This window comes from Oenanthe melanoleuca, chromosome 4A (assembly GCF_029582105.1).
Source record: "Oenanthe melanoleuca isolate GR-GAL-2019-014 chromosome 4A, OMel1.0, whole genome shotgun sequence".
Taxonomy (NCBI): Eukaryota; Metazoa; Chordata; class Aves; order Passeriformes; family Muscicapidae; genus Oenanthe; species Oenanthe melanoleuca.
Window position 1 is genome coordinate 19,042,063 of NC_079338.1, and position 26,279 is coordinate 19,068,341.

Consider the following 26,279-nt stretch of genomic DNA (forward strand, 5'->3'; position numbering starts at 1 on the left):
GGGGGGACGGTTGGCGCGCGGACCGGAAGCGGCGCGGGCGGCGCGATGGCGGGGCTGTCGGTGCGGGACCCCGCCGTGGATCGCTCCCTGCGCTCCGTGTTCGGTGAGGCCGCGGGGCGGGACCGCCACCTGCGGAGGGACAGGGGGCATGCAAGGCAGGCGGGGGCCGGCGGGTGCCCCTGCCCTCGCCGCCGGTACGTGTACCCACCGCGCTGATCCGCGGCTCCGTCTGTCTCCACAGTGGGGAACATCCCGTATGAGGCCACGGAGGAGCAGCTGAAGGACATTTTCTCGGAGGTTGGGCCCGTGGTCAGCTTTAGGTGAGAGCGGCCGCAGAGCTCCCCCGGGTCCCCGCTCGGCGCAGGCCTTGGAACCGTGGGATCGGAAATCCTTGGTGTTGGGAAAGACCCCTAAAACCATCCAGCCCCACCGTTCCCTCAGCACTGCCGAGCCGCCGTGGCTCCAAGTGCCACATGTTCACACCTCCTGACCACTTGCAGAGATGGTGACTCCGCCACTGCCTTGGGCCGTCTGTGCTAATGCTCGACAGCCGCTTTGGCAAGGAAACTCTGCCCAGTATCCCATCTAAACCTCCCCGACCCCCCCTCGAGGATATCTCCTCACTCAGAGCAGGACAGCATCTGCGGGGGTTGTGAGGCTGTGCTCAGGGCAGAGGGAGTGAGGGCTGTGCCAGGGTCACCTGGAGATGGAGCACAATGTCCCGAGCACAGCAGATGGACGTGGGCACACAGCTCTGTCCTGATGTGGCTGAGAAGTGCTCGGGTCCTGCTCAGGCTCTGTGCTCCTCGCTGCCATCCCTGTGCCTGTCAGGTGTTTTCCAGCTTTGGCTCCAGGCCCTGGAGAGCTCCCAGTTAAGGTTTTGGGAGTTGTGGGAGCAGCCAGTCCCCTCCTGTGCCGTGTGGGGTCATGGCAGGCACAGGGTTGGCACTGCTGGGCTTCCTGCACACCACACCTTTGGGAGCACCCATGCCAGCAGCAGCTGCTGTGTGCCTTGGGCTGGCTCAGGAGCCTTCTCTCTGCCCCCAGCACTCCTGTGTTTCTGTCCCAGTATCCCCCTGGAGCTGTGGGGCTGTACCAGCTCTGCCCCCATCACTCCTGTGGCTCTGTCCCAGTATCCCCTGCAGCTGTGGGGCTGTGGGTGCCCACCCTGCCCTCAGCAGCGTGCTCTGCTCCCTGCCAGGCTGGTGTACGACAGGGAGACGGGGAAGCCCAAGGGCTATGGCTTCTGCGAGTACCAGGACCAGGAGACGGCGCTCAGCGCCATGCGCAACCTGAACGGCCGCGAGTTCAGCGGCAGGGCCCTGCGCGTCGACAACGCCGCCAGCGAGAAGAACAAGGAGGAGCTCAAGAGTGAGTCAGGCTTGGGGTCTGCTGCTGGGCCTGGCCTTGCAGAGGGTGTGTCTCCTGTGCCAGGCTGGCAGGGCTGGCCTGCTCTGAGAGGTGTGGAGGAGTGCATGGGCTCAGCTCTGTGTTTCTGCTCTCAGATGATGACAGAATCACAGAATTATTTAGGTGGGAAAAGGTTTCTAAAGATCATGGTCCAATCTTTGACCAAACACCATTGCATCAACTAAACTAGAGCACTAAATGCCATATCCAATCTTTACTTAAACACTTTCAGGAGCAGTGACTCCACAGCCTTCCTGAGAAGCCTGTTCCAATGCCTAATCACCCCTTCTGTGGAGAAATTCCTCCTAACATCTCCCTGTTATCACTGCCTCCTTTTTCCCTGTTGGGCTGGCACTCCCCTCCTGATGAGCTCATTACATGCACTGGTCGTGTTGCAGTACGAAGTCACCAACTGTATTGCAGGCTTGGGCACAGGTGCACCCATCATAGAGTCACCCTATGGGGACCCTGTCAACCCAGAGGATGCCCCCGAGTCCATCAGCCGGGCAGTGGCCAGCCTGCCCCCCGAGCAGATGTTTGAGCTGATGAAGCAGATGAAGGTGAGTGCAGGGAGGCTGTGCTCCCTGTATGAGCTCAGCTCCTCCCGCCACTGCCTGCACCCTCCCAGCCCCTGTCACACCTTGGCAGAGCTCTCATCAGCTCCTGTCTTCTCAGCTGTGTGTGCAGAACAGCCCCCAGGAAGCCAGGAACATGCTGCTCCAGAACCCACAACTGGCTTATGCACTGCTGCAGGCCCAGGTGGTCATGAGGATCGTGGACCCGGAGATTGCGCTGGTTTGTGCCTTGCTGCTCGTCTGGGCTTGGGAGGGTAGTGGTGGTAACTTTTGTGGCAGTGGAAAAGAACTCCTTTCTCCTTCTTCCTCCCCTAGAAAATCCTGCATCGCCAGACCAGTGTTCCTCCTCTGATCCCAGGCAACCAGCAGCCAGTGCCAGGGCCAGGGCCTGGGCCAGGACCGGGGCCTGGGCCAGGGCCCAACGCGCAGCTGAACCCGCAGAACACCCCGTCCTCCCAGCCACAGCCCATAGTAAGAGCATGCACCACACAGGAGCTGTGCAGGGCCATGGGCAGTGCCAGCTGCAGCTCTCCCAGCTGGGGCACGTGCCCAGGTGTCCCTGACATCCCATGTCTCTCCTGGGCAGGGCGGCATGCACGTCAACGGCGCTCCTCCTCTGATGCAGCCACCCATGCAGGGGGGAGTGCCAGCCCCAGGACAGATGGCAGCCCCTGTGCAGGGCCCAGGCCCTGGCCCCATGGCTCCAGGAGGTGAGTTTGGGCTGAGCTGCCCCACTTGTGAGCACAGTGCTCCTGCAGACCTGCCTTCCCCCTAAGCAGAGGGCTCGGCCCTGTGAGAGCACACATAATCCTGTACTGCACATTGTGGTTGTGCTGCTGCCAGAGGAGGGCTGCAAAGTTGGATTTTCACTGGGGGGAACCAACACCAAGGGAATAAACCTCCAGATGCTCCCCTAGGAGCTGGGAGCAAGAAGGTATTTGGGGCCAAAGGAGCAGGTTAGTTGTCAGGGGTGGCTGAGGAGGGCTCTGATCTCTGCCTGTCCCCTCTCAGGTGGGATGCAGCCACAGGTTGGGATGCCAGGTGCAGGGCCGGTCCCCTTGGAGCGTGGACAAGGTAAAGCAGTGGTGTGTAGTGCTGTGTTCGGTGTGAGCCTCGCTCCAGTGAGCAGTGCTGTGCCCCAGCTGCCTGCAGCCTGGCTGTGCCTGGCCTGGGTTTGTGCAGTGAGGCACACAGCTGTGGTAGCAGCTCCCTGGCTCCCAGGGCTCAGCCCACGCTCCAGTTGGCTCCCAGCTCCTTCTGTGCCCAGTTGTGCAGTGGTGCCCTGGAAGGCAGGAGTGCTGCCTGTCCCCGCCCAGCGGGATGTGCCTGTGTTTTCCACCTCTGCGAGCGCGTGTCTGTCCCTGTGCTTGTGCGGGCAGGCAGGGCTTGTTCTTCTCTGGTCCTTGTGCTCCTTTGCTGCCTGGGTGCGGGGAAGCAGCTGCTGCGGCTGCAGTGTCCTCCCGCGCCGTGCCCAGCAGAGGGAGCTGGCTCTCCGCGTTGGCTCGAGGCTTGGCAGGGACTTTCTGCAGGACGGCTCGGCTTGGCTTTCCCTCACAGGCACGGTCTGCACGGCCCGGCCCTGGGGCCCGATTCCTTATGGTTCACATGGTCACATACATAGGTTAGTTCCACCCAGGTGTTCCTGTTCTCCCAGGAACAGCACACGCAGACACCTGTCACTTCTGTTGCCTTGACTTCTATCCTAGGCCTTGTTTTTGCAATGTAGCAAACCTAGTCTGAGATCCTTTGTCCTTAGGGACAGCTGACTCTCATTTTCTTTGGGGTGGGCACTGTCTTCCTGAGAGCTACCTGATAGTTCTTGGCACCCAAAGGTTTTGGAGAGCAGAAGCTGGGTGTGTGTTATGGGGCCAGCATGGCCCCATGGATTGCTGCATCTCTTGGCAGGATGTCTTCTCTCCCTGCCTCTTTCCCTGAGAGAGGGAAGGACTGTGCCACACTGGCTGTCCTGCCCGTGGTGGCAAAGGTGGTGTCAATAGAAGAGGTTGATAAAGCCAGACTTGCAACATTTTCTCTGTAGGTTTTCCTGGGGCCTTGAGGGGGGCGATCCTGCAGGCAGCCCTGTCCCCAAAGCTGGTGCATGTGTGCATACACTATTCACGTGTCTGCTCTTTCCCTCTCTTCCTGCTGCTTGCCCAGGGAACCTGCAGCTCTCGCCCGTGGGACCTGCCAGGCCTGCGTCTATCGAACGCGTTCAAGGTATCCTGGCACCCGCCAGCTCCCTCTTCCCATGGAGCTCCTTGTGGAGGGTGCAGAGAGCAGCTCTCACCCCACTGTCTCAGGGCCAGGAACTGGCATGTCGCTCCTTGTAGCCTGACAGCAGTAAGAGGAGATGAAGGAGGCAGGATTTTCTCTAGGGCTACAGGAGAGAACAGGCTAGAACCATGCATGGAGCCTCCAGTGGAAAAGGAGAGCCTGTTTGGAAAGGGCTTCTGCCTAAAATCCAGCCCCCTTTGACACTGTGCTTCCAGGAGCCTTCCAGGTCTTGCTTTGCTCCTGGCCCCACATCAGCAGGGTGTTGATGCCTAGGCTTGTAGGGATTGCCATGGGGGCACACCATACTTGGTTTGGCCCCTGCTGCTATAAGGAACCTGAGATAAAACCAGAGAAGGAAAAGAGAGGAATGAAACTGTCAGCCAGGGAAGGGGCTTTGGTGTGCTCCAGCCTCGTGCATGGGGCTGTGTCCCCAGCAGACAGCACAGCTCAGGGGAGCAGCGTGGCTGCCCCACAGCCAGCCTGGGAGCGCCGGGCACAGTCTTGGCACGGCACTGGTCCTGCAGATCCTCACGAGCTCTTGTGTGTCTCCCTGGCAGTGCCCATGCCAGACCCGAGGGCCCCTATGCAGCGTGGACCTCTACCTGCTAGTGGCCCGCCGCCCCGAGGCCTTTTGGGAGATGCCCCGAATGACCCTCGCGGAGGGACCCTGCTCTCAGTCACTGGAGAAGTGGAGCCCAGGTGAGGGGAGAGGGAAGGAGAGGAGCCCTTGGCACTGTCCCCTGCCCAAGGGTAGCCTCTCGCTGAGGACAGGGATGGCACCAGCCTGTGTGCTGCCAGCCACGGGGGCCGGCCCGTTTCCCCGGGGAAGGGACATCCCCGGGGTGATGGCAGCTGCCCTGTGGCATGGGGCCACCAGCACCCATCCCTGTGCCAGCCTCACCCTCCTCCCCTGTGGCCGGCTTCGGGGGCAATCCCAGCGCTCTGCCCAGCCCGTGCCAAGCCAGTGTCTGATTCACACTCTCTCGCTTTTTCTCCTCCTCCTGCTTTGCTCTCCTCGTCTCTCTGCGTCAGAGGTTACCTTGGGCCGCCCCACCAGGGAGCCCCTATGCACCATATGCCTGGTCATGACAGCCGTGGCCCCCCCCATGAGATGAGGGGGGGACCCATGGGAGAGCCCCGACCACTGATGGGAGAGCCGCGGGGGCCCTTGATGGATGCTCGAGGTGAGAGAGGGGGCATGAAATACTGGGTGGTTTGGATTGTGCAGGCAGGAAGCCAGAGTGGAGCCGGCTGCCCTGACCCGAGGCCTAGGAAGGGGGTTTGGGCAGTGAAACGACTGACTGCAGGCGAGCAGGGACAGTCCCAGGGTGCAAGGGGCTTTCTGCAGGCATGTCCCCTCTGCCCTCAGCCCTGCACCTCTGGGTGCTTGCTGGCCCCGAGACAGAGGAGGCAGCAGCTCACTCGCACACTCCCTGCAGAGCTGCTTCCTTCAGGAGCTCACCTTGTGTTTCCTCTGCAGTGGGACGGGATCCCCGAGGGCTGGAGCCGCGCGGGCTGGAGCCACGAGGGCTGGAGCCGCGGGTGATGGAGGCGCGCGGGCTGGAGCCACGAGTGCTGGAGCCACGAGTGCTGGAGGCCAGGGCCATGGAGGCCAGGGGCCTGGAGCCCCGGGGGCTGGAGCCTCGAGGGCCCGGTCCCACCCCGCGGGGCCCGATGCCTGGTGGCATCCAGGGCCCTGGGCCGCTCGCCATGGGAGCCAGCGGCCCGCAGGGGCCCCGCCAGGTACACACGGCTCTGCTCCCTGCTCGGCACCGACAGCTCCTGTGGGCTGGGCTGGGGGGGTCCCACTGAGCAGCACAGCACTAGGCTTTGGTCCCTGGCTCTGAGGGGTCGGGGCATTGTCCCATTTCCCCAGGCACTGCCCATCAGCTGGGTTCAGGCCTCTCTCCACCTCTTCTTGAGGCACAGCAAGGAGCACAGGACTTGGGAGAGGAGAGCACATAAAATGCGCTCTCTCTTCATATTCAGGTGTCTTCAAGCAGTCTGCGAGAGCATCCATCTGATCATCTGTTTCACTTTGATGATTTGTGTGCCTGAGTCCAGAATCCCCTCAGTCCTTAACCCCTCTTTTACTCCCCCAGGTTCCTAACATGGCTGGGGCAGGCATGCAGGGAGGAGGCATTCCTGGGGCAGGAGTCCAAGGAGCTGGTCAGCCTGGAGGCTTTAGCCCTGGACAGAGCCAGGTGACACCCCAGGATCACGAGAAGGTGAGAGAACAGAAGGGAAAGGGTGAGACAGTAGGAGCAGCACTTCCTGTGTGTCTTTCTGTGGCGGGGTCAGCCCCTCCCTGGCTCTGGTATGCTGTGGCTGCTGTGGCAGGGCACGTCCCTCACCCCTCTTTCCCCACAGGCAGCACTGATCATGCAGGTCCTGCAGCTGACAGCAGACCAGATCGCCATGCTGCCCCCTGAACAGCGGCAGAGCATCCTCATTCTGAAGGAGCAAATCCAGAAATCCACGGGGGCACCCTGACAGGTGATGTCCTTAACCTGCTCTCACCCTGTGCCTGTTCCCCTCCAGTGAAACAGAACTGCCTAGGATGGCACTCTGCCCTGCTTCCCTCTGTGCTGGGCTCACCCTCCTGCCCTTTTTTCTGGTAGGCACAAGATGGAGATGCCATGTGCCTGGATAGAGGTGGTGCTCCATGGCAGCTGCTTCCCGTTGCCACCTGAGCTGATGGTGCATCTTGGGAGAGGTTGTGTCACCCTCAAGAGGTTTTTCCCTCCAGTTCATCCTTTTTTTTTTTTTTTTTTTTTTTCTGTGTATATTTTATGATGTTTGAAATAAAGTGGGAGGAGGGTTTGAATAAATCCATGTCCCTGGCTGCCTTGTTTGGTCCCTGGTAGAGGCCAGAATGGGAATGTTGGGTTCTGGGGGCAGTGTGGCCTGGCTCCAGTCTTGTCCAAACCACTTGCCATCCTCCCTCCTCCCCACACCAGGGGAAGACCTAGTCATGGAATTTCTTGTGCGCTGCTGTTTACAGGGGTGTAGGGGAAGGGCAGGACAGAGAGCTTGGCTTTCTGTCCCTGCTGGCAGGGCAGGAAGAGCTCTGGATCCAATTGCAGTATCACTTACCACACCAGCCTGCTCAGGGAGCGGGGTTTCCCTCTTTGCATACCCTGGAGCAGAACCTGGTGTGACTGCAGCGGGAGCTGAGCTGTGTGCTGGGTGCAGGCTGGCTCTGGGGGTGTCAGGGTGGCCATGAGCCCCTGCAGAGGTGTCTGATCCTGCACCCCAAAGGGTTTGCTGTCAACCAGCTCTTCTGTTGCAGCCCTACAAGGGGACAGAGCATGGGCTTCCTTCTACCTGCACAGCTGAGTCACCACAGAGGCTTTTATTACAAAGAAAAGGAAGTTTAATTTATTCTTATACAAAAGACTGTTTAAACTCTGAAAAAAAATGTTTGGCCCCTGACACCTGTGTGGATGCCCATGTCCCATCCCCACCCCAGGTGGTTCTGCCCAACCTGCTGGGCTCCCACTGCTTCCTGCTGCTCCAGCAGCATCACAGAATGTGTCTCTGGTTTCCCAGTGAGGGGCTGGGTGGAGCCCACTTGCTCCATGAGGACCCCTTGCACACCAGGATAAGCAGGCAGCAGTCTGAACCTGGAATTCTCATGGAGACCTTGCTGTATCTGGCCTGGCTTCAGTGCATGCACAGGTGCTTGTCCCTGGCCCTGCTTTGGGAAAGGCTTGAGGCAGCACAGTCAGGGTCCCTGCCCGCTGGGCGCCAGCCTCGCTGCCACTTAAAAGTTTTCCTTGTTGAAGTAGAATTTGACCTTCCTGGGGTCCAGGCTGGAGTGTTGGTGACAGGATTTCTTCAGGCTCTTTGCCAGGGCCTCTGGCCCACAGAGGAACACACCGACCACTGACCTGCAAACAGCATGGGGATGTCAATGCCAGACAGGCAGCTCGGGGAAAAGTGATTTAAAGGCTTTTTGGGCTCCCTGCAGGGGATAGCACACCTCTCCCAAAGCCAGCCCAGTGTTCAGTGCCAGGGTAGGAGACGTGCCTCCAGCTCCAACATCCCAAATTCCCTGCTCAGCTCTCACCTGGGGTGGGCTGCAGCCACCGCTGCAAACTCCATGTTCCACATGGGCCGCCCGAAGATGGTTTTGTGCCTGAGCCCCGTCACTGTGTCCGTAGCAGTGTCAAAGTGGAGTGCCACGTTGTTGGCCTGGGCAGGCAGGGATGATGAGAACCCCAGGCACCACCCATGAGCCCCCCTCCAGTCCCTCACCACGGAGGAGCACCCATTGTTGATCCCACCAAACCTGGGCCTGGCCTTGGTGCCCTAAAGCCATTGTCACGCTTGCCCTGCCCAGCTTGGCCACCCTGTGTCCCGCTCTTGCAGCCCTGCCATCCATTACTGACTCACAATGCTGGTGTCCCAGCCAGTGAGGAAGAGACGGTAGGTGAGGAAATCTGCCTTGCCCGACTCAGCCATCTTGTGCTCCAGTGAGGCAAGCAGGTCGTTGAACCAGGCAAAGGCTCCTGTGTCCCTGCACAGCCAGTAGAAGTAGATCTGGGGTGCAGGGGGAGAGGGATTGCTCAAGGTGGAGCAGAGCCAGAGGGACAAACCCACAGCTGGTCCCATGGGACACTCCATACCTTCTTGGTCTTGAGGGTCTGGTCAGCCTGCTGGAACTTGTACCAGATGGATTTGAGGATGGAGGCGAAGGGGGTGACGCCGATGCCCGCTCCGACCAGCATGGCCACCTCATACTGGAACACGTCTTCACTGGCCGTGCCAAAGGGACCATCCACCTCGATCCTGGCCAGAGCAGGGCCTGGGTGAGAGGCACAGCCTCCCCAAATCCCCAACAGGCATGACCTGTTGGGCTCTGCCCAGCCTACCTGGGTGTTTCTGATTGGAAGGTGTCGATGAGACGCTCTGTCCAGTCGCCAGCTGCCCGGATGTGGATGGAGAAGAAATCCTCCTCGGGTGCAGAGGTGAGGGTGAAGGGGTGCCACTCCAGCGGGGAGATGGCAGGGCAGTTGACAAAGATGTACTGCCCCACCTCCATGCAGAAGCCCTTCTTCTGCATCTGCAGCTCCAGCACACGGGCAGGGTGCATCACCACCTGGGGCATGGGCAGGGCTCAGCCCCTGGGAAGGGGCTGTGGCTGTGGCCCCTGCTCGCCTCCCCAAGGCCACCACAGCAAGGAGCTGTGGCACCAGTGACTACAGGGGTAGAACTGGCATAGGAACAGCCCCTGCACCACCCACCTTTTTGACAACCACCTTCTGCTGGGCACGCCAGACCCGCAGGATCCGCTCAAACACATAGAGGATGATGGGGGCAAGCACCCATTTCCAGGACTGTGAAGATGGAGGAGAGCAAAGGATTGGAAAAGGCCAGGGCTGGAGCATCCCAAGGGCAAGGAAAGAGCTTCTCCCCCACCACTGCCATCCCAGCACTGCCCTACCTCGGCAGGGATGCTCCCGAACTCGGGGTCTTTGCAGCAGCTGTGGGTGCAGTTCTGGTCCCGCTGCGTGAGGTACTCGGCACAGTGATAGGGGTGCACCTCTGCCATGCTCTGCTCCGTCTGCCCACGCACCAGCCCGCTGCAGGGAGGTGAGAGATGAGCCCAGGGCCAGCTTCTGCTCCCAGCCAGGGCTGAGCCACCCTGCCTGAGGCCAGCTGGCAGCTCACTGCCCCAGCATGGCTCTGTGTGCTCTGCCCCTCGCTGTCCTGCCCTGGGAACAGCAGTTCACAGCCCCCTGGTCTCTCCCCAGCGGCCCCAGCATGGCTGTCTGTGCTCTGCCCCTCGCTGTCCTGCAGTGGGAACAGCAGTTCACAGCCCCCTGGACTCTCCCCAGCGGCCCCAGCATGGCTGTCTGTGCTCTGCCCCTCGCTGTCCTGCCCCTCGCCGTCCTGCCCTGGGGAGCGGGTGGAGCCTTACGCGATGCCGTGGATGACGAGGCCAGCGAAGTAGACGAGGAAGAGGTGGTGTGTGTACCAGAAGAGCTCAAAGTAGTTCCTGCGGATGAACTCGGTGGAGGATGTGACCATGAGGATGAGTGCCAGTGTGATGATCACCCCCGTCAGCCCCGGGATGGTGGTGAAAGCCACGTACTCGACGGTCTGCAGGAGCAGCAGGGCGGGTTAGGGGAGCAGGGGACGGGTCCTGCTGGGTTCTGGGTGCCCAGGCCATGCTCACCGTCTGGTTGGAGTGGATGGGGTTCAGCCACTTGCTGCCCTGCAGGTGCATCTTGGAGAGCACGGCGGGCAGGCTGCCGTCCGTGGCCTGCTGGCTCTGGTTGTAGCGCTCCAGGTTGAAGAGGTGGGCGATGGTGTGGACAGCTGGACAGGGGACAGGCAGTCACCCACCAGGAAGCTCCCAGTGCCCACTGCCACCCCGTCCCAGCCCAGGGGTACCTGTGAGCAGGGCCAGGGCGTAGGCCACCAGCTTGTGGAAGGTGAGGTTGTGGTCCAGCTGCTTCCGCAGCGTGCGCCTGCAGCACTGCGGGGAGAGGCAGCGCTGTCAGGAGGGGACAGCGGTGGGGACAGCCACACCGGCTGTGCCACCACGGGACACTCACCGAGCAGGTGCCACGCAGGAAGGAGAGCAGGTTGCGGCACACAGGCAGCAGGATCAGCATGCTGTTGAAGTTGAGGCACTTGGCTGATGCTCGAGCCCACGCCAGGGCGGACTGGGGAGAAGAGAGGGGTGAGCGCCACTGTCCTGTCGTGCTGTGCCAGGACTGGCTCAGGATGGGGCAATCAGTGCTGAGCTGGGACTGAGTGATGCTGGACTGGGACTGGGATGGAGAGATGCTGGGCTGGCATGGGGACTGGGAGGGGAGGTGCAAGGAGAGGACCAGGAGGGGGTAGATGCTAGGCTGGGCTGGGATGCTGCTGGGCTGAGACCAGACAGGGACCAGCAGGGTGCAATGCCAGGCCATGGAGTGGGACAGAATGATGGTGGGCTGGATGTGAAAGGAGTGTGGGATGTTGCAGCCCCCACCCCACTGAAACAGGGCCCCGAGGGGCTCCTCTGCCTGGGCAGGCAGGGTGCCATGGGCAGCACCTTACCCCGAGGATGGCCCTGGTGTAGAAATACCGCTCGTCCCGGTCAAAGAACAGAAAGTAGTAGGTGAAGAGGAAGATGTTGATGCCCAGCCAGGCTGCCTGTGGGGGAAAGCCACAGCCTCGTGAGGGACCCTGTCCCAGGAGCCTCTCACAGTGCAGCAGCCAGGGCCAGGTGCAGCCAGAGCATGTCAGGACAGCATTCCCTGTCCTGTTTCCTTATGAGCTGCCCAGTCACGCACAGGGCTGGGACACAGGGCCAAAGGTGGGGAGAGGTGTGGAAGTCTGGCTGAATTGCTGTCTTGTCACACTCTGCCCTGTGCATCACCCATGCAGGAGGAAGGAGGAAGGGCAGGAGCAGGTAACGGCCGAGTAACGGGAAGGAAAGCAGGCACAGAGGGTGGTCAGGGCTGTGTGGGAAAGGTTCTGAGAGAAGGAAGTTTCACAGGGAGCTGGATCACCTGGCCCCACTGTGCTGCTGTCCCCTGCCTAACCCCTCTGCTCCCCACAGCGCTGACTCTCACAGCCACTGAATTTTTGCACAGGTCCCAAAAAAACCACCCTGCCGTGTATTTGGGTTTTGGCTGTTTACTTTTTCTTTTTTAAGTAGCTTAAAGAATTAAAATAGCCCCACTGCCTGTAAACGCCCATGTTCCCATGCATTCACAGCTCCTCACACAGAGCTGAGCAGCTGATGGGTGCTGGCCAGGCAAGCTCTGTTACACCAGAGATGCTGCAGCACGGCACCGGCAGATGGTCCCTGTGGTGCCAGCTCCTCACCCCGCCACAGCTCTCACAGGATCCTCCTCCACTCACAGGGCGAGAAGAGGCACGTGGGAGGCTCCCAGCCAAAGTGGCTGGGCAAAGCAGCAGCATTTTTAAGTCTTCCAGAACCCCCTTTTTCTGTGAGCTATGTTTTCCCCAAAACTTCAGTTCTCCACCGCTCCCCTGGCTGCCGGGGAGCGCGGCTTGGCGGGGCAGAGGGGATGCTCGCCTCTCCGCAGAGCCCGTCCCCGGGGCAGCCCGTCAGTCCCCACCTCCCCCTCGAGCCCCCCTGACCCCCAGCCCCCGACTCACGAGCACGGCGGCTGAGAACCAGTGGTTGACCAGCCAGTTGCCCATGGTGCGATGTCCCCGCGCTGTCCCCGCGCCGTCCCCGCGCCGCCGCCCGCCCGGCGTTTTATGGAGGCAGCGGGAGGTGCGACAGCAACGGCATCACGGGGACTTTCCCCTGAGAAGACTTTAAGGAAATGCTGGTGATTTCAAAGGCCACCTTCCAGGAAGGCAGGGCTGCCCCAGTCGGCCAATACCGAAACGAGACCCTGGTGCTGGCTGGGGATGGACCCCGCTGAGAGACCCCCACGGCTGGGGGGCACAGGGTGTCTGGCTGCTCCTCTTGGGGTCTTGCAGCCTCTGAGACAAAAATGGGCTTTTTTTGTAAGGTAGGAATTTCCTGGGAAGAAGTTGAAGATCTGTCCTGTGCCTGGCCCAACAGCTCTGTTTTCCCTGGCCTCCCTCACCAGCCTCCTCTGCCCGTTTTGCAGGGGAAACGAAGGAAGAGAAGAATCCTGGGTCACAGCAGTCACCAGTGACAGGATCCAGCCCGGGCATCCATTACAGGGTGATTTAGGACTGAGTACCAGTGGTGCTGCACCTCCATGGGCCCCCAGGGCTGATGAGCATCCTCAGTCCAGCACCCCAACTGAGCTGACCCCAAAAATGGGTGCTGGGCTGGGAGGTGTCCCAGTCCTGGTTTGAGGCCAAGCTGCCTGGGTCCCATCAGCACCCACATCAGCTGTGCCAGCCTTTCCCTGCTGCCTGCCCTCCACTCAGGGCCCTGAGCCCCGGGGTGTCCAGTGCTCCAGCTGGGAACAGCAGCCTGCTCTGGGCCCCTGGGGCTGGAGGAACAGGTCGGACAGGGTTGCTCCGTGCTGGCACGCTGCTCTCCTGGCCCGCAGCCACGGCCGTGCTGACGGAAGCACAGTTTGGGGCCAGCCCCTCCCGCCGTGCTCCTGAATCTCAGCAGCTCCACGGAGGGGCTCCCCCATCCCACTTCCCGCTGGCACAGCCCCATTCACAGCCTGAGGGTTCCATGGGCACCCAAACGAGAGGGTGGCATGGACAGCAGGTGTGTGCACCTGTGCCAGCCCAGGTGGGACAGTCCCCACCCTCCCCGTGAGTCACTGCCAGCACCCACACGAGCAGCCACAGCAAAGTTTCTTTACTGCTTGAAACAGTGGCACCCACGGCCCGAGGTCACCACATGCACCTTAGCAGCAGGGGGAGGTGTTGGGGCACCCCAGGGGCTGTGCACCGTGTGGCACCCAGCTTGCAGGGGCAACTGGTTTGGGCACCCCATAAGTTGTAGGACTGTAGAACCGTAGAATAGTTTGGGTTGGAAGGGACCTCTAAAGGTCATCTAGTTCAACTCCAGAGATGGGCAGGGACATCTTCAACTAGCCCATCCAACCTGGCCTTGAATGTTTTCAGGGACGGGACATCCACCATCTCTCTGGGCAACACGCGCCAGTCCCTCAGCACTCTCATTGTAAACATCTCCCATATGTCCACTCCCTCCTGTCCGTATGAGTGGTCCTGAGTGGGCAAGCACACTCCTGTCCCTGTGCCACTCTGAGGATGCACTGGGACCTGCTGCCACTGCAGGACCAGGCAGCACTTGGTCTGTGCCACAAGCATCCTCTGGCTGCTGGGCTGTGCCACAAGCCTCCTCAGGCTGGTGCTGCCCATCCCCGTGCCCAGCTGGTGCTCAGACGATGCTGTGCCTCACGCCGGGCTCCACGGGCGCCTCCAGGCACAGGGGGGTCCCTGCCGGGCGCCGGCGGCAGCACACGCAGTGCAGGAAATCGGCCACGTTGTGACTGAAGAGCTGGCGGCACGGGTGCAGGTACTGGAAGAAGAGCAGCATGAAGTAGATGCCCAGGCAGTAGCCCAGGAGCAGCTGCAGCACCAGCAGGGCTGTGCAGACGTTCTCGTAGACGTCAGTTTTGAAGAAGTACCAGAGGATGACCAGGGCCGTGTTCTCGGCCAGCCGGGTCACGTAGTACACGACCACGCGGCCCCAGTTCTGCGACTTGTCGATGAGGTCCCTGTCAGCCAGCTTGAGCTGCACGGCCGACCAGCAGAACATGTTGATGCTGGAGTAGAGCAGGGTGAAGGCGCAGAGCACCACCACCGTGCCCAGGCGGCTGAAGTTCTTCTCGATGTTGTCGGGCAGGCGGCTGCCGCTGCGCCAGAACTGCAGCCAGGGCAGGAAGAACACCACCAGCAGGTTGGCCAGGGCGATGGGGATGATCCAGTGCTTGAAGACGGTGCTGAAGAGCACGAGGACGGCGATGCGGGTGGAGATCTCCAGGCTGCGCCACAGCACGATGCACAGGAAGGCCAGCGGCCGCAGCTGCACCTTGTAGTCGTCGTACTTGACCTGGATGGCCAGGACGTTGCAGACCAGCGCCCCGTAGGTGACTGACACCAGGCAGATGGCCATGAGGACGGCTGCAGGCAGAGAGCAGGGGAGTCAGGCAGTGTAGGGACCAGGCTGTGTCCAGCCTCTCCACTGCCTGGGTGCAAGGTGTGGGTGGAAACGGGGGGTGCCAGTCCTGGGTGAGAAGTACAGGGTGCCAAACGCCTGGGCTCACAGCAGAAGGCTCAGCGTGAGCACTGCTGGAACAGCTCACGGATGGTGGTGACAGCCCCCATGGTGAGGTGGCTGTGGGGGAAGTTGCTGGCAGCAGGATGCTCAGAACCCAAAACTTCTCCCTACACCAATAAACACAAGCCTTGGCCAAACCAGAGCCATTTCTGTTGTTGGGCTGTGCCCCAAAGCCCCTGAGCTGTGCAGGAAATGCTGCTCAAGGGTAAGCAGGGCACAGCCTGTGCTCTGAGGGCCCCTCTGCCTTCATCCCAGCCAAGAGCTGCACCACTGTAGCCCCAGGGGCATCCCAAGAGCCAGCCCCATCTGAGGCCTGCAAAGCCAAGGTCATTTGTAGGGAATGCCAGCAGCTGCTCACATTCAGCACAGCCAGGAATACCATGGGGACAAATAGAAGAGTGCAGCTGGTCCCATCCATGGTGGCTGCCAGCTGCAGGGCTGAGCTGGCACTCCAGCTGCGAGGGAATCACCCAAAACACATCATTTGGTGTTTACTTCCTGCATCTACCGCTAGAGGAGCACTGGCACTCATCCTTCCTGTGTGTCTGCAACTCCCCAAAATGCCTTTGCAAAGAGGTGTGGCAAATTAGGGGGTTTCTATGGGACATTTCCTGTGCTTCCCTTTTCATGCTCCTGCTGTGGGCAGAGATTACAAGGTCTGAGCTCCCAGCACTACTGAGGAACAGCTCCTTCACCCAGCACTGTAGTTGGAATGGTGCAGGAGCACGCCAGTGTGCCCAGCTTGGTACCATGCCAAAATGGGAGTCAAAAGTTTGCTCTGGCATATCCACCCCCAAGCACATAAACTTCCTGGGAGCAGGCAAGGGAGCCTTGGAGTGGGAGTGCTGGGCTGGGAGCTCTAGTTGTTGGAAGATGTGCAGAAATAGATACAGTGGAGGGACTTGAGCCTGTAGCTAGATGGAAAAAAATGAATGGAGACTGGAGCAGGCTAGGACAGGGACCTGACCCTCTAATGAGACATGGCACTGGGTGGATGGCTTTGTTCTGGAGGGCAGGTCCAGCACGGGGCTGGGAGCAGAGCCTGGCACCGCAGTCGTGCATCACTGCAAGCAGGAGAGCAGAGAGCTGACCAGTGCCCAACTTCTCTGGGTTGTGCTCCGCATTTAGGTTCGTCCAGAAGAAGCTGCATCCCGGGGAATGACTTTTTGGATTGCCTGATGTCACAGGAGCCCAAGCAGCTACGGAGCTGCCGGCGGGGTCCCTGGGGAGCCCTGTCCCTTACCTCGGGCTACAGGGACGTACTTCTCCAGCACGCTGATGTAGAGCTGCAGGGTGAGCTGCGGGGTGGAGCCCAGGAACGCCTGGATGACGGCCATGCGCTTGAAGGCGTTGCGGTGCGTGGCCAGCCGGCGCTCCGAGTGCCCCACCTCCTGCTCCATCTCCACCTCGTAGCCCTTCCGCAGCCGCCGCTTGCGGGTGATGGTGACGTAGGGCTCCTCCTGCCTCCCTGCCCAGCAGTACACCACCAGCGCCTCCACACACCTGCGGGACACAGCAGCTGCCACCCCGGCCTTCCTGCTGTCCCCCACCGCCAGCGCCTCCAGCCCCGCCTTGCCCCAAGAAGTCGGGAATTTCAGCCCCAAAATCCTCCGAATGTTATGATTCAAACCCCAGGAATTCTGGCCCCAAAAACCTGGGGATTCCAAGCTTAGAACTCTCGGAATTTCAGCCTGAAAATCTTGGAATTTTAGCTTCAAAATCCTGGGAATTTCAGCCACAAAACTCTGGGATTTTCAGCCCCAAAATCCTTGGAATTCTAAGACCCAAACCCTGGGAATTCCTGCCCAAACCCCAGGGATTCTGGCCCCAAAAATCTGGAAATTTTGGCCTCAATTTTGGTGCTGGCCAGATCCTGCTCCTGCTGAGTGCAGCCCAACCGCTCTGGGCAACTGTCCAGCAGTGCTGACCAGTCACACCAGGACCATGGGGATGCCCAGTGGCTGCTCCTCTGCTCCAGCATTAAGGGTGAATCATAGCAGGGGGGCAACAGCAGCTCCAGTGAGGGGTGAAACCCTGCTGGAAGAGGTGCAGCATCCAGGGTACAAAGCTGGGAGCTTGTACCAGCAAAACTCTGCTGGGAGCTCAGCTACAGGAAGATGCTAATCACCCTTGGGTTCTGTCTTCCCAACGGCCAGAAACCTCTTCCTCTAAGCAGAGGTGAAAGAAACTCTGAAATATCAGAGTTGAATATCAGAGTTTTCTTTGATGTCTCATCTTGAGCAGAAGAAGGCTTCCACATTTCCTGCCTGGTGGGGACAGCAGGAAGGAGAGCAGGGTGAAGCCGTGTGTGGCACGGGCAGATAAGGCAGCGCTTCCTCAGCCCCTTCTCTGCAGGATCTTGTGTGTGTGACTTTCTGCCATGCCTGCAGGGACAGAGGACCCCAGCCCCTCCACACAGCTTGATTGGGGTGTGCATGGCCGGAGGGGATCAGCTTGGCTCCTGCCTGGGGACCAGCAGGACATCATTGTTTATGAGTGCTTGTCAGGACAGCACGAATTGCTGTGTATCAAACCCAAAAAGAGTGAGGTTTAGGACAAATTTTCTCAACAGATCAAGCCAGCACTCATGGCTCATTGCAAACTCCAACAGGAAAATAGTCTCATGCCAAAGTCCCAGTTTGAAGGGTAATCCCAGCTGGCTTCTACCAGTTTTTCTCAGCAGGCTGGGCTCCATCTCCAGCCCGAGCAGCCTTCCCTGGGCAGCCCCGGCTGGGCAGCACAGTGCCTCAGACAGCCTGGGCTGCTGTGGTGAGAGTTGTGACACTCCTGCGGGCCAGCACAGGCTGGCAGCACTGAGCCCAGGTCTGAAGACGGGGACACATCTGGGCACTGCTTGTTTCCGGTGGCAGAGGAAGTGCAGAGCAGCCACAGCGGTGTGGGAGCTCTGTGAGCCCAAAGCCTGGCTGCTGGGCTGCCCTTGGGAAGGAGCCCCATGGAGACGGGGCTTTGCCACGCTCCCTGCAGTGTGTTCTCATGCAGCAGGCTGCCCAGGGTGATGACAGCCCGGGAGGCACTGCAGCATTCCCAAGGAATGAGGGATCAGCTTGTGCAACATCCACCCACCCCCTCTCCGTCCTCTTCCCAGCACAGCCCAGCGGCCCCACAGCTCCCATGCCAGCCCCACTCCTGCACCTAACTCTTCTCCTCTGTGTCCCATAACCCCACTGAGTCTCACTCCTGGCCCTATGCAGGACACCCCAATAACTCCACTATGTGCCCAAGAGCGTTGTCCAAATGTTTGTTGAAGGTACATTTGTGACAATTGTGACAGGCCAGGTACTGTCACCAATTTCCTGCAGAGTCTGTTTGAGCTCCACCACCCTGTCTCTAGGTGTAAAACCTTTTCCTGGTATCTAATCTAAACCTCCCCTGACTCAGCTCGGTACCATGTGCATATTCACCCGCCGGGGATTCCCATCTGTGCTCCCAGCGCGGGGATGGCAAAACCAAGAGGCTGAGTGAATGGCTGGCTGCCTCCTGCACCTGGGGCAGAGCTTTCCCAGCAGCTGGGACACAACGGGGCCGGCAGAGCCTGCCCGGAGCGGCTCCAGCAGCAGCAGCACCCGCGGCACCAGCGGCGAGCTGGTTAGGGTTCGGGTTCGGGTTCGGGTTCGGGTTCGGGTTCGGGTTCGGGTTCGGGCTAGGGTTAGGGTTAGGGGTAGGGTTAGGGTTAGGGTTAGGGTTAGGGTTAGGGTTAGGGGTAGGGTTCGGGTTAGGGTTAGGGTTAGGGTCCGGGAGGGCAGCGCCGGGCAGGAGGCACCGGGAGGCGGCGGCAGCAGCCCCGGGCAGATGGGTGCTGACAGACGGGGTTGGGTGCCCGTCCTGCCCGGCACCGCTCCCTGCTCTCAGCCGGTGCCCGGAGTGCCCGGGGGGTACCCGGGGTGCCCAGGGGGTACCCGGGGTGCCCAGGAGGTGCTCAGGGCACCCGGGGCGCCCGGGTCCCCGCCGCGCTCACCTGATGACGGGCCCGAGCTGCAGCAGGTGCATGAGCAGGACGAGCGGGCGGTCGCGGCTGAGGTCGCGGTGCACGAAGATGAGCGTGAGCTGCACCAGGACGGACGGGCAGAGCACGAAGAACACGGTGAGCGCCAGCCAGAAGCGGTCGTCGGAGTGGCCGTAGGAGAGGCAGAGCACGGCGGCCGCCGCCCCCTCCCCGCAGAACAGCGCCGTCGAGAAGACGATGCCGAGCGGCAGCTTCGGCCGTGCCGGGGCGGCGAGGGGCGGGCAGCCCCCGCTCGGCCCGTCCATGGCGGCCCCGGCCCGGCCCGGCCCGGCCCGGCCGCTCAGCCCCGCCGCGGCGCCATCCCGGGCTGCGGCAGAGAGAGAGCCGCGCTGCGGGGCGGGACGGGGCGGGGCGGGGCTGCACCGAGCCCCGACGGGAGCCCCGCACCGGCCCGGCACCGCCCCGCGCCCGCAGCCCGGCTCCAGCGGCCAGGAATCCCCCCCGATCCGATATCCTGCCCTGGCACCACTCCGGGACCTCCCGAAGCCCGCAGCCCGGTCCAGGGGCCAGGCATCCCCACCGATCCGTATCCTCCCCCGGCACCGGCCCCGGCATCGCCCCGAGCCTGCAGCCGGGCTCCAGTGGCCAGGCATCCCCACAGGGTCCATATCCACCCCCGGTACCGCTCCGGTACTTTCCCGAGCCCACAGCCCCGGTCCAGCGGCCAGGCATCCCCACCGGGGCCAGGCATCCCCAGCGCTCCGTACCCTCCAGCCCCAGGTTCCCCGTACCCCAGCGCTGCCCCGGCCACCACCCTGCTGCTCCGGGATGCCCTTGGCCACTGTGCCCTGCTCCTCACCAGGTGTGCAGGTCTCTGCCCCAGGACAGCCCCACCTGCACCTCTGTCCCAACATCCCTGTCTTGGAGCAGGATCTGCTATGGAGAACTCCCCATCTCCGCGGGGAGCAGCCCCTCCAGGACAGCCCCGACACGGCCAGGAGCCACAGCCCGGCAGCCCCGCAGCCCCCACCTTGGCACTCCCCGGGTACAGCGCTGACAATCCCCCTGCTGCCCCTGCGTGCCCCTTGGGACTTTGGAGCCCTCCCCAGGACCCCCCTGCCGGTTCCAGGCCAAATCAATTCCTGGCAGTCACCAACACCCTGGGTCCCTCCAGGGGATAATTGTAGGCAGCCCCAGGGACGCTGGGGTCCCGCTGTGGGGCAGGAAGGATGCCAGTGTGGGTGCCAGCTGTGCCCGAATCAGCTGCCAGAGAGCTGCCTGCACGCTCTAGCTCCTCCTATCAGGGCCTGACCCCAGCTCCAGACCCAGAAATGGAGCTGGGCCGGGGCTCCGTGGGGCAGCATGTGGGAGGGAAGTTGGCAAGGCAGGGAACATTTTGGTACCTTGCAAGACAAGCCCTGCCAGGGACACCCTTCAGGTCAGGTGAGTGCCTGGTGTGTGTAGCAAGATTTGGGAACTATGTTACACTGATGTGTCTCCTGTATCTCGGATGTTCCTGACTCCAGCTGAGCAGGACTGCTTTCCCCATCACCTTCAAGGACCCGCCATCGAGATAATGGGATCCGTGGACTCGCTGACAGAGCCAAACCTCGCAGGGCTCAGCCCCACATCCCTCCTGTCTGTCCCACCCTGATCACCCTGATCACTGAGTCCCTGCTCTGCCCAGCACACACAGCCCCAGCACAGCCCTGCCACCTTTCCCAGGAGTGCAGGTGTGGGATGAGCACACACTGCCCTGTCTGAGCATCCCCTGCCTGCCAGATCACCCAGTCCAGCCTGGGCACACACTGCCTGGCTGGGACAGATGGGTCAAGCCAAAGAGTGTTTGACATTGGTCAGTTTTCCCCAGTTTAGGCAGACCAGGAACTTTTAGGTAATTTTTTAAAGGATCTCAGTGCTCAACCCTGGGCAGCTGGGCCAGCTCACAAGGAGGTGCCCACACCAGCAAGAGACACTGTCCAGTCACCTGCCCCATGCAAGCCAAAAGCACAAAACCTCCCAAACCACACACACAAGTTTTCCATTTCACCAAGCTGGAAGCATTACCAGGGCTATCGGGCTTGTCAGAAGGAGAGCTGAGAATAAAACTGCCTGAGACTCTGAGGCCAGATCTCCCCCAGCAACAGCTTCCACACAGAAGCAAACCCTGTCCCTGCAGAGCTCTCCCTTCCAAGCTGAACAGCTGCTCTGGGAAACCACAAACCCCAGGAGCTCAGGGGGACTGGCCTGACTGGCAGGGACGGGAGATCTATGTGTGACCACTCAGCTCTGGTATGATAGTTACGTATTTTCAAGCTGTTTTTGGAAAACAGCCTCTCCAAAAAAAACTCTGGCAAGGCAGGGGGTGAAGGCAGCAGTGTCCAGCCAGGGTGGGAGCAGCTGTGCCTGGCTGGGTGCTCAGCCAGCAACAGCACATCCTGTGGCACTGCCAACTGCACCCAGGGCTCTGTAGAGCAGCAGCAGCAGCCTGCTGTTTGCACCATTTATGCAACTTCCACTTATCCAAATTTGAAGCATTCTCCAGGAGCCTGGCAGGTCACCAAGCCCTCGGCTGAGCAATGCCTGGGCTTTGATTCACCATAGTTTTAATTTCAGCTTCCCCTGCTTCATGACGAAATACTTAAGAGCAATTGTTTAAGCAAGCAAGAATTCCAGTCCTGTATCCGTAAGCCCCAGCAGCTGTCAAGGGGAATGGAGAGATGAAGCCTCACAGTGTTTTCCACACCAGTTATTATCCCATTTTCTGTCCCAAGCACGGAGAGGCAGCGAGCTGTTCACGCTGTGAGTCACCTCTGCAGCCTGACCCCACCTGTCCACAGCTCAGTGCTGTAAACAGCTGACAGGCCATAAAAGTGATGTGGGTCACAGATAGCATCAGCCAGAGCTCCTGTGCCACTTCCCTGACACTCCCTGTCCCCACCTACTCAGGGCCCACACATCTGCCTGCCAGCCCAGCACAGCTGGGGCTGCACAGACACCCTGGGACACTCCTGCCACAGAGAAATGCCTGAGCCAGAGCTGCCACAGCCCAGCAGGGATGGGCCAGGTGCTGGGACATCCTATCCAGGTGTCCCCACTCTGCAGGGGCTGCATTCTGGACCAGCAGAGCTGGTGGCTGCTGACTGCCCCTCACTCTGGAACCTCCCAGAAGCAGAACAGCCCCTGGGCTGGTGGATGTGAAGAGACATGGAATCACAGAATCACAGAATCACAGATCTCCTGAGCTGGAAGGGACCCACGAGGATCACTGGGGATGCCCAAGGACACAAGCCTGACACAGCAAATGTCAATTTTCCTGTCTCCACAAGTGCCTGCCCTGCTCTGGACAGCATCCCAGCTTCATTAATTTCTTAATCCCAGCCTCCATCATTTTTTTTTAATCCCAGTATTCACACAACATCCTTTGCACAAAGGGCAGTGGCTGCCCACTGTGTGAACCCCCAGGGTTTGCTGTGCAGCTTTCCCAGCCCCTGGGATGTGCCAGGGCATTTGTGTGTGGGAGCCTGGCTGTACGTGGGGTGGGAGTGAGCTTCCTCAGCAGCTCTCAGTCCCAAAATAACCCTGTCTGCTTTACACATGCCTGCCTGGCGGCCCAGCTCCTGTAAAAGGAGAAGAGAAAATTGTTTGGAAAAGGCAGGGAGCTGGGAGGCAGCCTCTTAAAGAGCCCAGGTGGGGAGAGCAGCCAGCAGGCTCCCCCAGCTCTGCTCTCCAGGACCCAGACAGGCAGCACTCCCAGGGTGCTGTTGGAACATGCCAGGAGCTCTCTGCTGCCTTCCCAAATATAGCCCTGCACACAGAGGTGGAGGCAGCTGCTGGGGTGTGGGGATGGCCAAGCTCGCTGAGTTCAGACCTGAAACCTCCTCAGGAGCACAGGCTGTGCTGGGATTAAACACTCAGCTGGTGCCACAGGGAGTGACAGTGGGGACATGTCCATCAGCAGAATGCCCCATGTGCTGGGTGAAGTGGAAATCACAAAGTGTGCCCCAGCTTGACGGGTATGTGGGAAGGGGACACAGTTTTGTCCCCTCAGTGCAGCCACCCTGCCCTACCAGCAGGGCTGGGAGGTACCCAGGAATCTCTGAGCTGGGAATTTTTTACTTAGTTTGGAAATAGCTTTGCAAATGACTGGTTTCCACAGCCTAAACTGTTTGGATTTTGCATTGCTTTCACAGTAACTCAGCTGTAATTTTTCCTGCCCCAGCAGTCTGTGGAATAGTTTCTGGTTGGGGAAATATTTATTCCATTTGCTTCACCATGTGACTGCTTTTACCACTCCAGATCTTCATCCAGCTTTACTCTGACCCTGCTGGGAGAGAATCTGGTATCTGTGCTGAGAACCTCATCCCTCCAAATCTCAGTGGAGGCTGTGCTGAGCCCACTGGGATCTGGGCACAGGGCTCAGTGCTGCCAGGATTCTCGCAGGCAAAGCACAAGCCATGTCATGCTCCAATTCTTTAACAGGAAAGCAGAGTTACCTTTGGGTGCATTTATAGATCTTTGTGATAATTACACATTTTGTAGTCACGCCTCCTTGGCTTCACTCCCAGCACAGGCAGTGGGGGATGCTGTAACACTAGACCAGGCAGGAAGGGTTAAAATAACCTTTAATTAACTGATTCCCTGGTCTCCCTGCTGTAAGAGTATCCAGTCCTGGCAGAGTGCTAACCCAGCCAGGCTGTGCCTGCGTGTGCCCTGGGCATCCTGGCAGGAGGAATAGTTTGTACTCTCCTCCCCCGTGCAGGAAATCAGCAGGAGCACCACAATGCTCTCAACAAAACCAGTGCAGGAGCCTGGGCAGGGCTTGTAGCCGTGGCAGGGGCTGTGTGCATGGGGCAAGGAGTAAGGAGGCAGCTCGTCCTGCAGCAGGGAGCAGAGCAAGCAGAGCACTCACATCCCAGCCTCTCCCAGAAATGTGTGCATGCTTTGGCTGGGAAGCACCCTGCCAGGAACTGGGTGAAATGCAAACAGCTCCCTGCATGCTTCCTGCCTGCCCCTGCATCCGACACTGGGTAATGGCACCAGCGTGGGGGAGCAAAGAACACTCTGGAAAAACCATCTCCCTTACAAAAACCATCTCCCTTCCCCAAAAGAGCTCGGGGAATGGTTGCAAACCATCCACTCTCCCCAGTGCCCCACCAGCGAACCTCCACAGTGCCCCAGTTCCTCAGCAGCAGGTCTGGGTGTCACAGGCTGTAAATACCCTGTGTTCCCAGCCTGACAGGGGCGTTTGCCTGTAATTAGCTCTTGGGATTTGGGAGCTGCTGTGATCCGGGGTTATCGCTAGCCACCAGCAGCGCGCTGGGATTTAAAGGGACAATGCATGCCTAGCACCTCAGTGAGCTGTCATCTGACACACTCACCAGGGAGAGGAGTCTCCTCAAAGCCTGTGAGTGTCCTTGCCCCCACAGATCCCTTTTTGGGCAGAGTCAGTGAGCTTCCAAGCAGAGCAGAGCAGCTTGCTGATATTTCTGCCAGGACTTTTCTCTCTTTGCCATCGCCTTGGCTTTGGTGTCACCACAGCTCAAGGCTGCAGGCAGCACCTACTGCTCTGCCCGCTGTGTTCCCTTGCAAAACCATCATTCCCCACGACCCAGCTCCCCGGCCATCTCCCCCCCCAGCTCTGCTGCCCCTTCCGGGGTGTCAGTGGGGTTCCTGGGGTGTCAGTGGGGTTCCCGGTCCCGGGGTATCAGTGGGGTTCCCGCGGTATCAGTGGGGTTCCCGGGGTGCAGCGGGGTTCCCGGGGTGCAGCGGGGTTCCCGGGGTGTCAGTGGGGTTCCCGGGGTATCAGTGGGGTTCTTGATCCCGGGATATCAGTGGGGTTCCCGGGGTGTCAGTGGGGTTCCTGGGGTATCAGTGGGGTTCCCGGGGTGCAGTGGGGTTCCCGGGGTGCAGTGGGGTTCCCGGGGTGTCAGTGGGGTTCACGGGGTATCAGTGGGGTTCCCGGGGTGCAGTGGGGTTCCCGGGGTGCAGTGGGGTTCCCACTCCCGGGGTATCAGTGGGGTTCCCGGGGTGTCAGTGAGGTTCCCGGGGTATCAGTGGGGTTCCCGGGGTGTCAGTGGGGTTCCCGGGGTGCAGTGGTGTTCCAGGGGTGCAGCGGGGTTCCCGGGGTATCAGTGGGTTTCCCGGTCCCAGGGTATCAGTGGGGTTCCCGGCGTGTCAGTGGGGTTCCCGGGGTATCAGTGGGATTCCTGGTCCCAGGGTATCAGTGGGGTTCCCGGGGTGCAGTGGGGTTCCCGGGGTGTCAGTGGGGTTCCTGGGGTGTCAGTGGGGTTCCCCTGTGCTCTCTGCCGGCTGGGCACGTACTCACAGCCCTAGGGAAGCCGGGGCAGGGCAGGGTGCCAGCCCGGTGCCATCCGCGCCGCTCCGTGCTCGCTGTGCTTTCTCTCATTCCCTTCCTGCCGCGCTCCAGCGGCAGAACCAGCCCCAAACCCGCTCTGCCTCCCGGGGAACAGCGCCAGGGCCGGGCAGCCCCTGCGCTGCCCTCCGGCGCTGCTGCACACGCGGCTCTAGCGGGTCCAGCCCGGCACCGTGCTGGCTACAGCTCTGCCAGGAGCATCTTCATTTATCTGCCAAGATAATAAATTCTGCCTTGGAGTTTCTCACCTGGCAACAGTCACCAAGGAAACGGGGATGGCTGCTGCGGGTCCCCGCTGGCAGCGCCTGGGGATGCCCAGTGGCCCTGGCACAGGGGTCTGGCTGCACTCTGGCCAGAGTGGGCACAGGGCCAGCTGCCCACCCAGACCCTGAGCACGGCCCCAGCAGAGCACACATCCGTGTGGGCTTGGCCCTCGTGCCACCTCTCTAGAGCCGAGTGTGGGTTTCACTAGGTTGGGGGGATTTTGAGGTTTCCCTGGCTGTTGGTGTGACCTGGAGCTGCCTCAGGTTCCTGGGGGATTTCCCTGCACCCGGCTCTGGTCTGAGCAGGGATTTTGGACACTTGTTTTAAAAGCAGTGGCACCCTGAGTGTTCAGAGATCTCTGGAAATCCATGGGTGCCAGAGAGAGATCAGATCCTGCTGCCCCTCAGGAAGCTGAGCCACTGTCTCCAGGGCTGCCTGACACATGGCACCTCCCTATTTATAGCACCTGTGGTCATGTTATAGCACATTCCTGTCCCTGCTGGGCTGTCCCTGACAGTGCCACCCGAAACACAGAGGCAAGAGCTGACATTTCAGCCCTCATACAGCTAATTGTGCCAAAAGCATCCCAGCCCCATGCTGTGTGTGAGGCTGCCACTGATGGCACAGGCACAGAACATACCAGGAGAGGCTGTCAGGGTGGGCACAGGGAGCTGCTGGCACAGGACACACCAG

The 26,279-nt window shown here is 60.5% G+C and overlaps 3 protein-coding genes across 7 annotated transcripts; 1 reads left to right on the forward strand and 2 right to left on the reverse strand.

Annotated features, from left to right (window-relative positions):
* Positions 1–13: 13 nt before the first annotated feature.
* Positions 14–7,094, forward strand: CSTF2 (cleavage stimulation factor subunit 2). Of its 5 annotated transcripts, XM_056491138.1 has the most exons (15): positions 14–103; positions 242–320; positions 1,202–1,371; positions 1,834–1,970; positions 2,086–2,205; positions 2,301–2,456; positions 2,572–2,695; positions 2,997–3,059; positions 4,143–4,202; positions 4,817–4,958; positions 5,292–5,443; positions 5,740–6,002; positions 6,362–6,487; positions 6,630–6,755; positions 6,881–7,094. In XM_056491138.1, the coding sequence occupies exons 1-14, from the start codon at positions 46–48 to the stop codon at positions 6,750–6,752; spliced, it is 1,773 nt and encodes a 590-aa protein (XP_056347113.1). In that variant the 5' UTR covers positions 14–45; the 3' UTR covers positions 6,753–6,755; positions 6,881–7,094. The 5 variants fall into 5 exon arrangements, with proteins under 5 accessions (XP_056347113.1, XP_056347114.1, XP_056347115.1 ...); XM_056491139.1 differs by lacking the exon at positions 4,143–4,202; XM_056491140.1 differs by lacking the exons at positions 2,997–3,059; positions 4,143–4,202.
* Positions 7,095–7,619: 525 nt separating this feature from the next.
* Positions 7,620–13,412, reverse strand: NOX1 (NADPH oxidase 1). The gene is made up of 13 exons (XM_056491479.1): positions 12,390–13,412; positions 11,319–11,414; positions 10,826–10,936; positions 10,662–10,746; positions 10,444–10,586; positions 10,186–10,367; positions 9,709–9,847; positions 9,509–9,601; positions 9,137–9,363; positions 8,891–9,053; positions 8,658–8,804; positions 8,332–8,456; positions 7,620–8,152 (listed from the first exon to the last, which is right to left on the reverse strand). The coding sequence occupies exons 1-13, from the start codon at positions 12,432–12,434 to the stop codon at positions 8,026–8,028; spliced, it is 1,683 nt and encodes a 560-aa protein (XP_056347454.1). The 5' UTR covers positions 12,435–13,412; the 3' UTR covers positions 7,620–8,025.
* Positions 13,413–13,518: 106 nt separating this feature from the next.
* Positions 13,519–25,425, reverse strand: XKRX (XK related X-linked). Its single transcript, XM_056491480.1, has 4 exons — positions 25,275–25,425; positions 18,959–19,313; positions 16,226–16,485; positions 13,519–14,825 (listed from the first exon to the last, which is right to left on the reverse strand). Exons 2-4 carry the CDS (start codon positions 19,249–19,251, stop codon positions 14,080–14,082), a joined length of 1,299 nt encoding a protein of 432 aa, XP_056347455.1. The 5' UTR covers positions 19,252–19,313; positions 25,275–25,425; the 3' UTR covers positions 13,519–14,079.
* Positions 25,426–26,279: the final 854 nt, after the last annotated feature.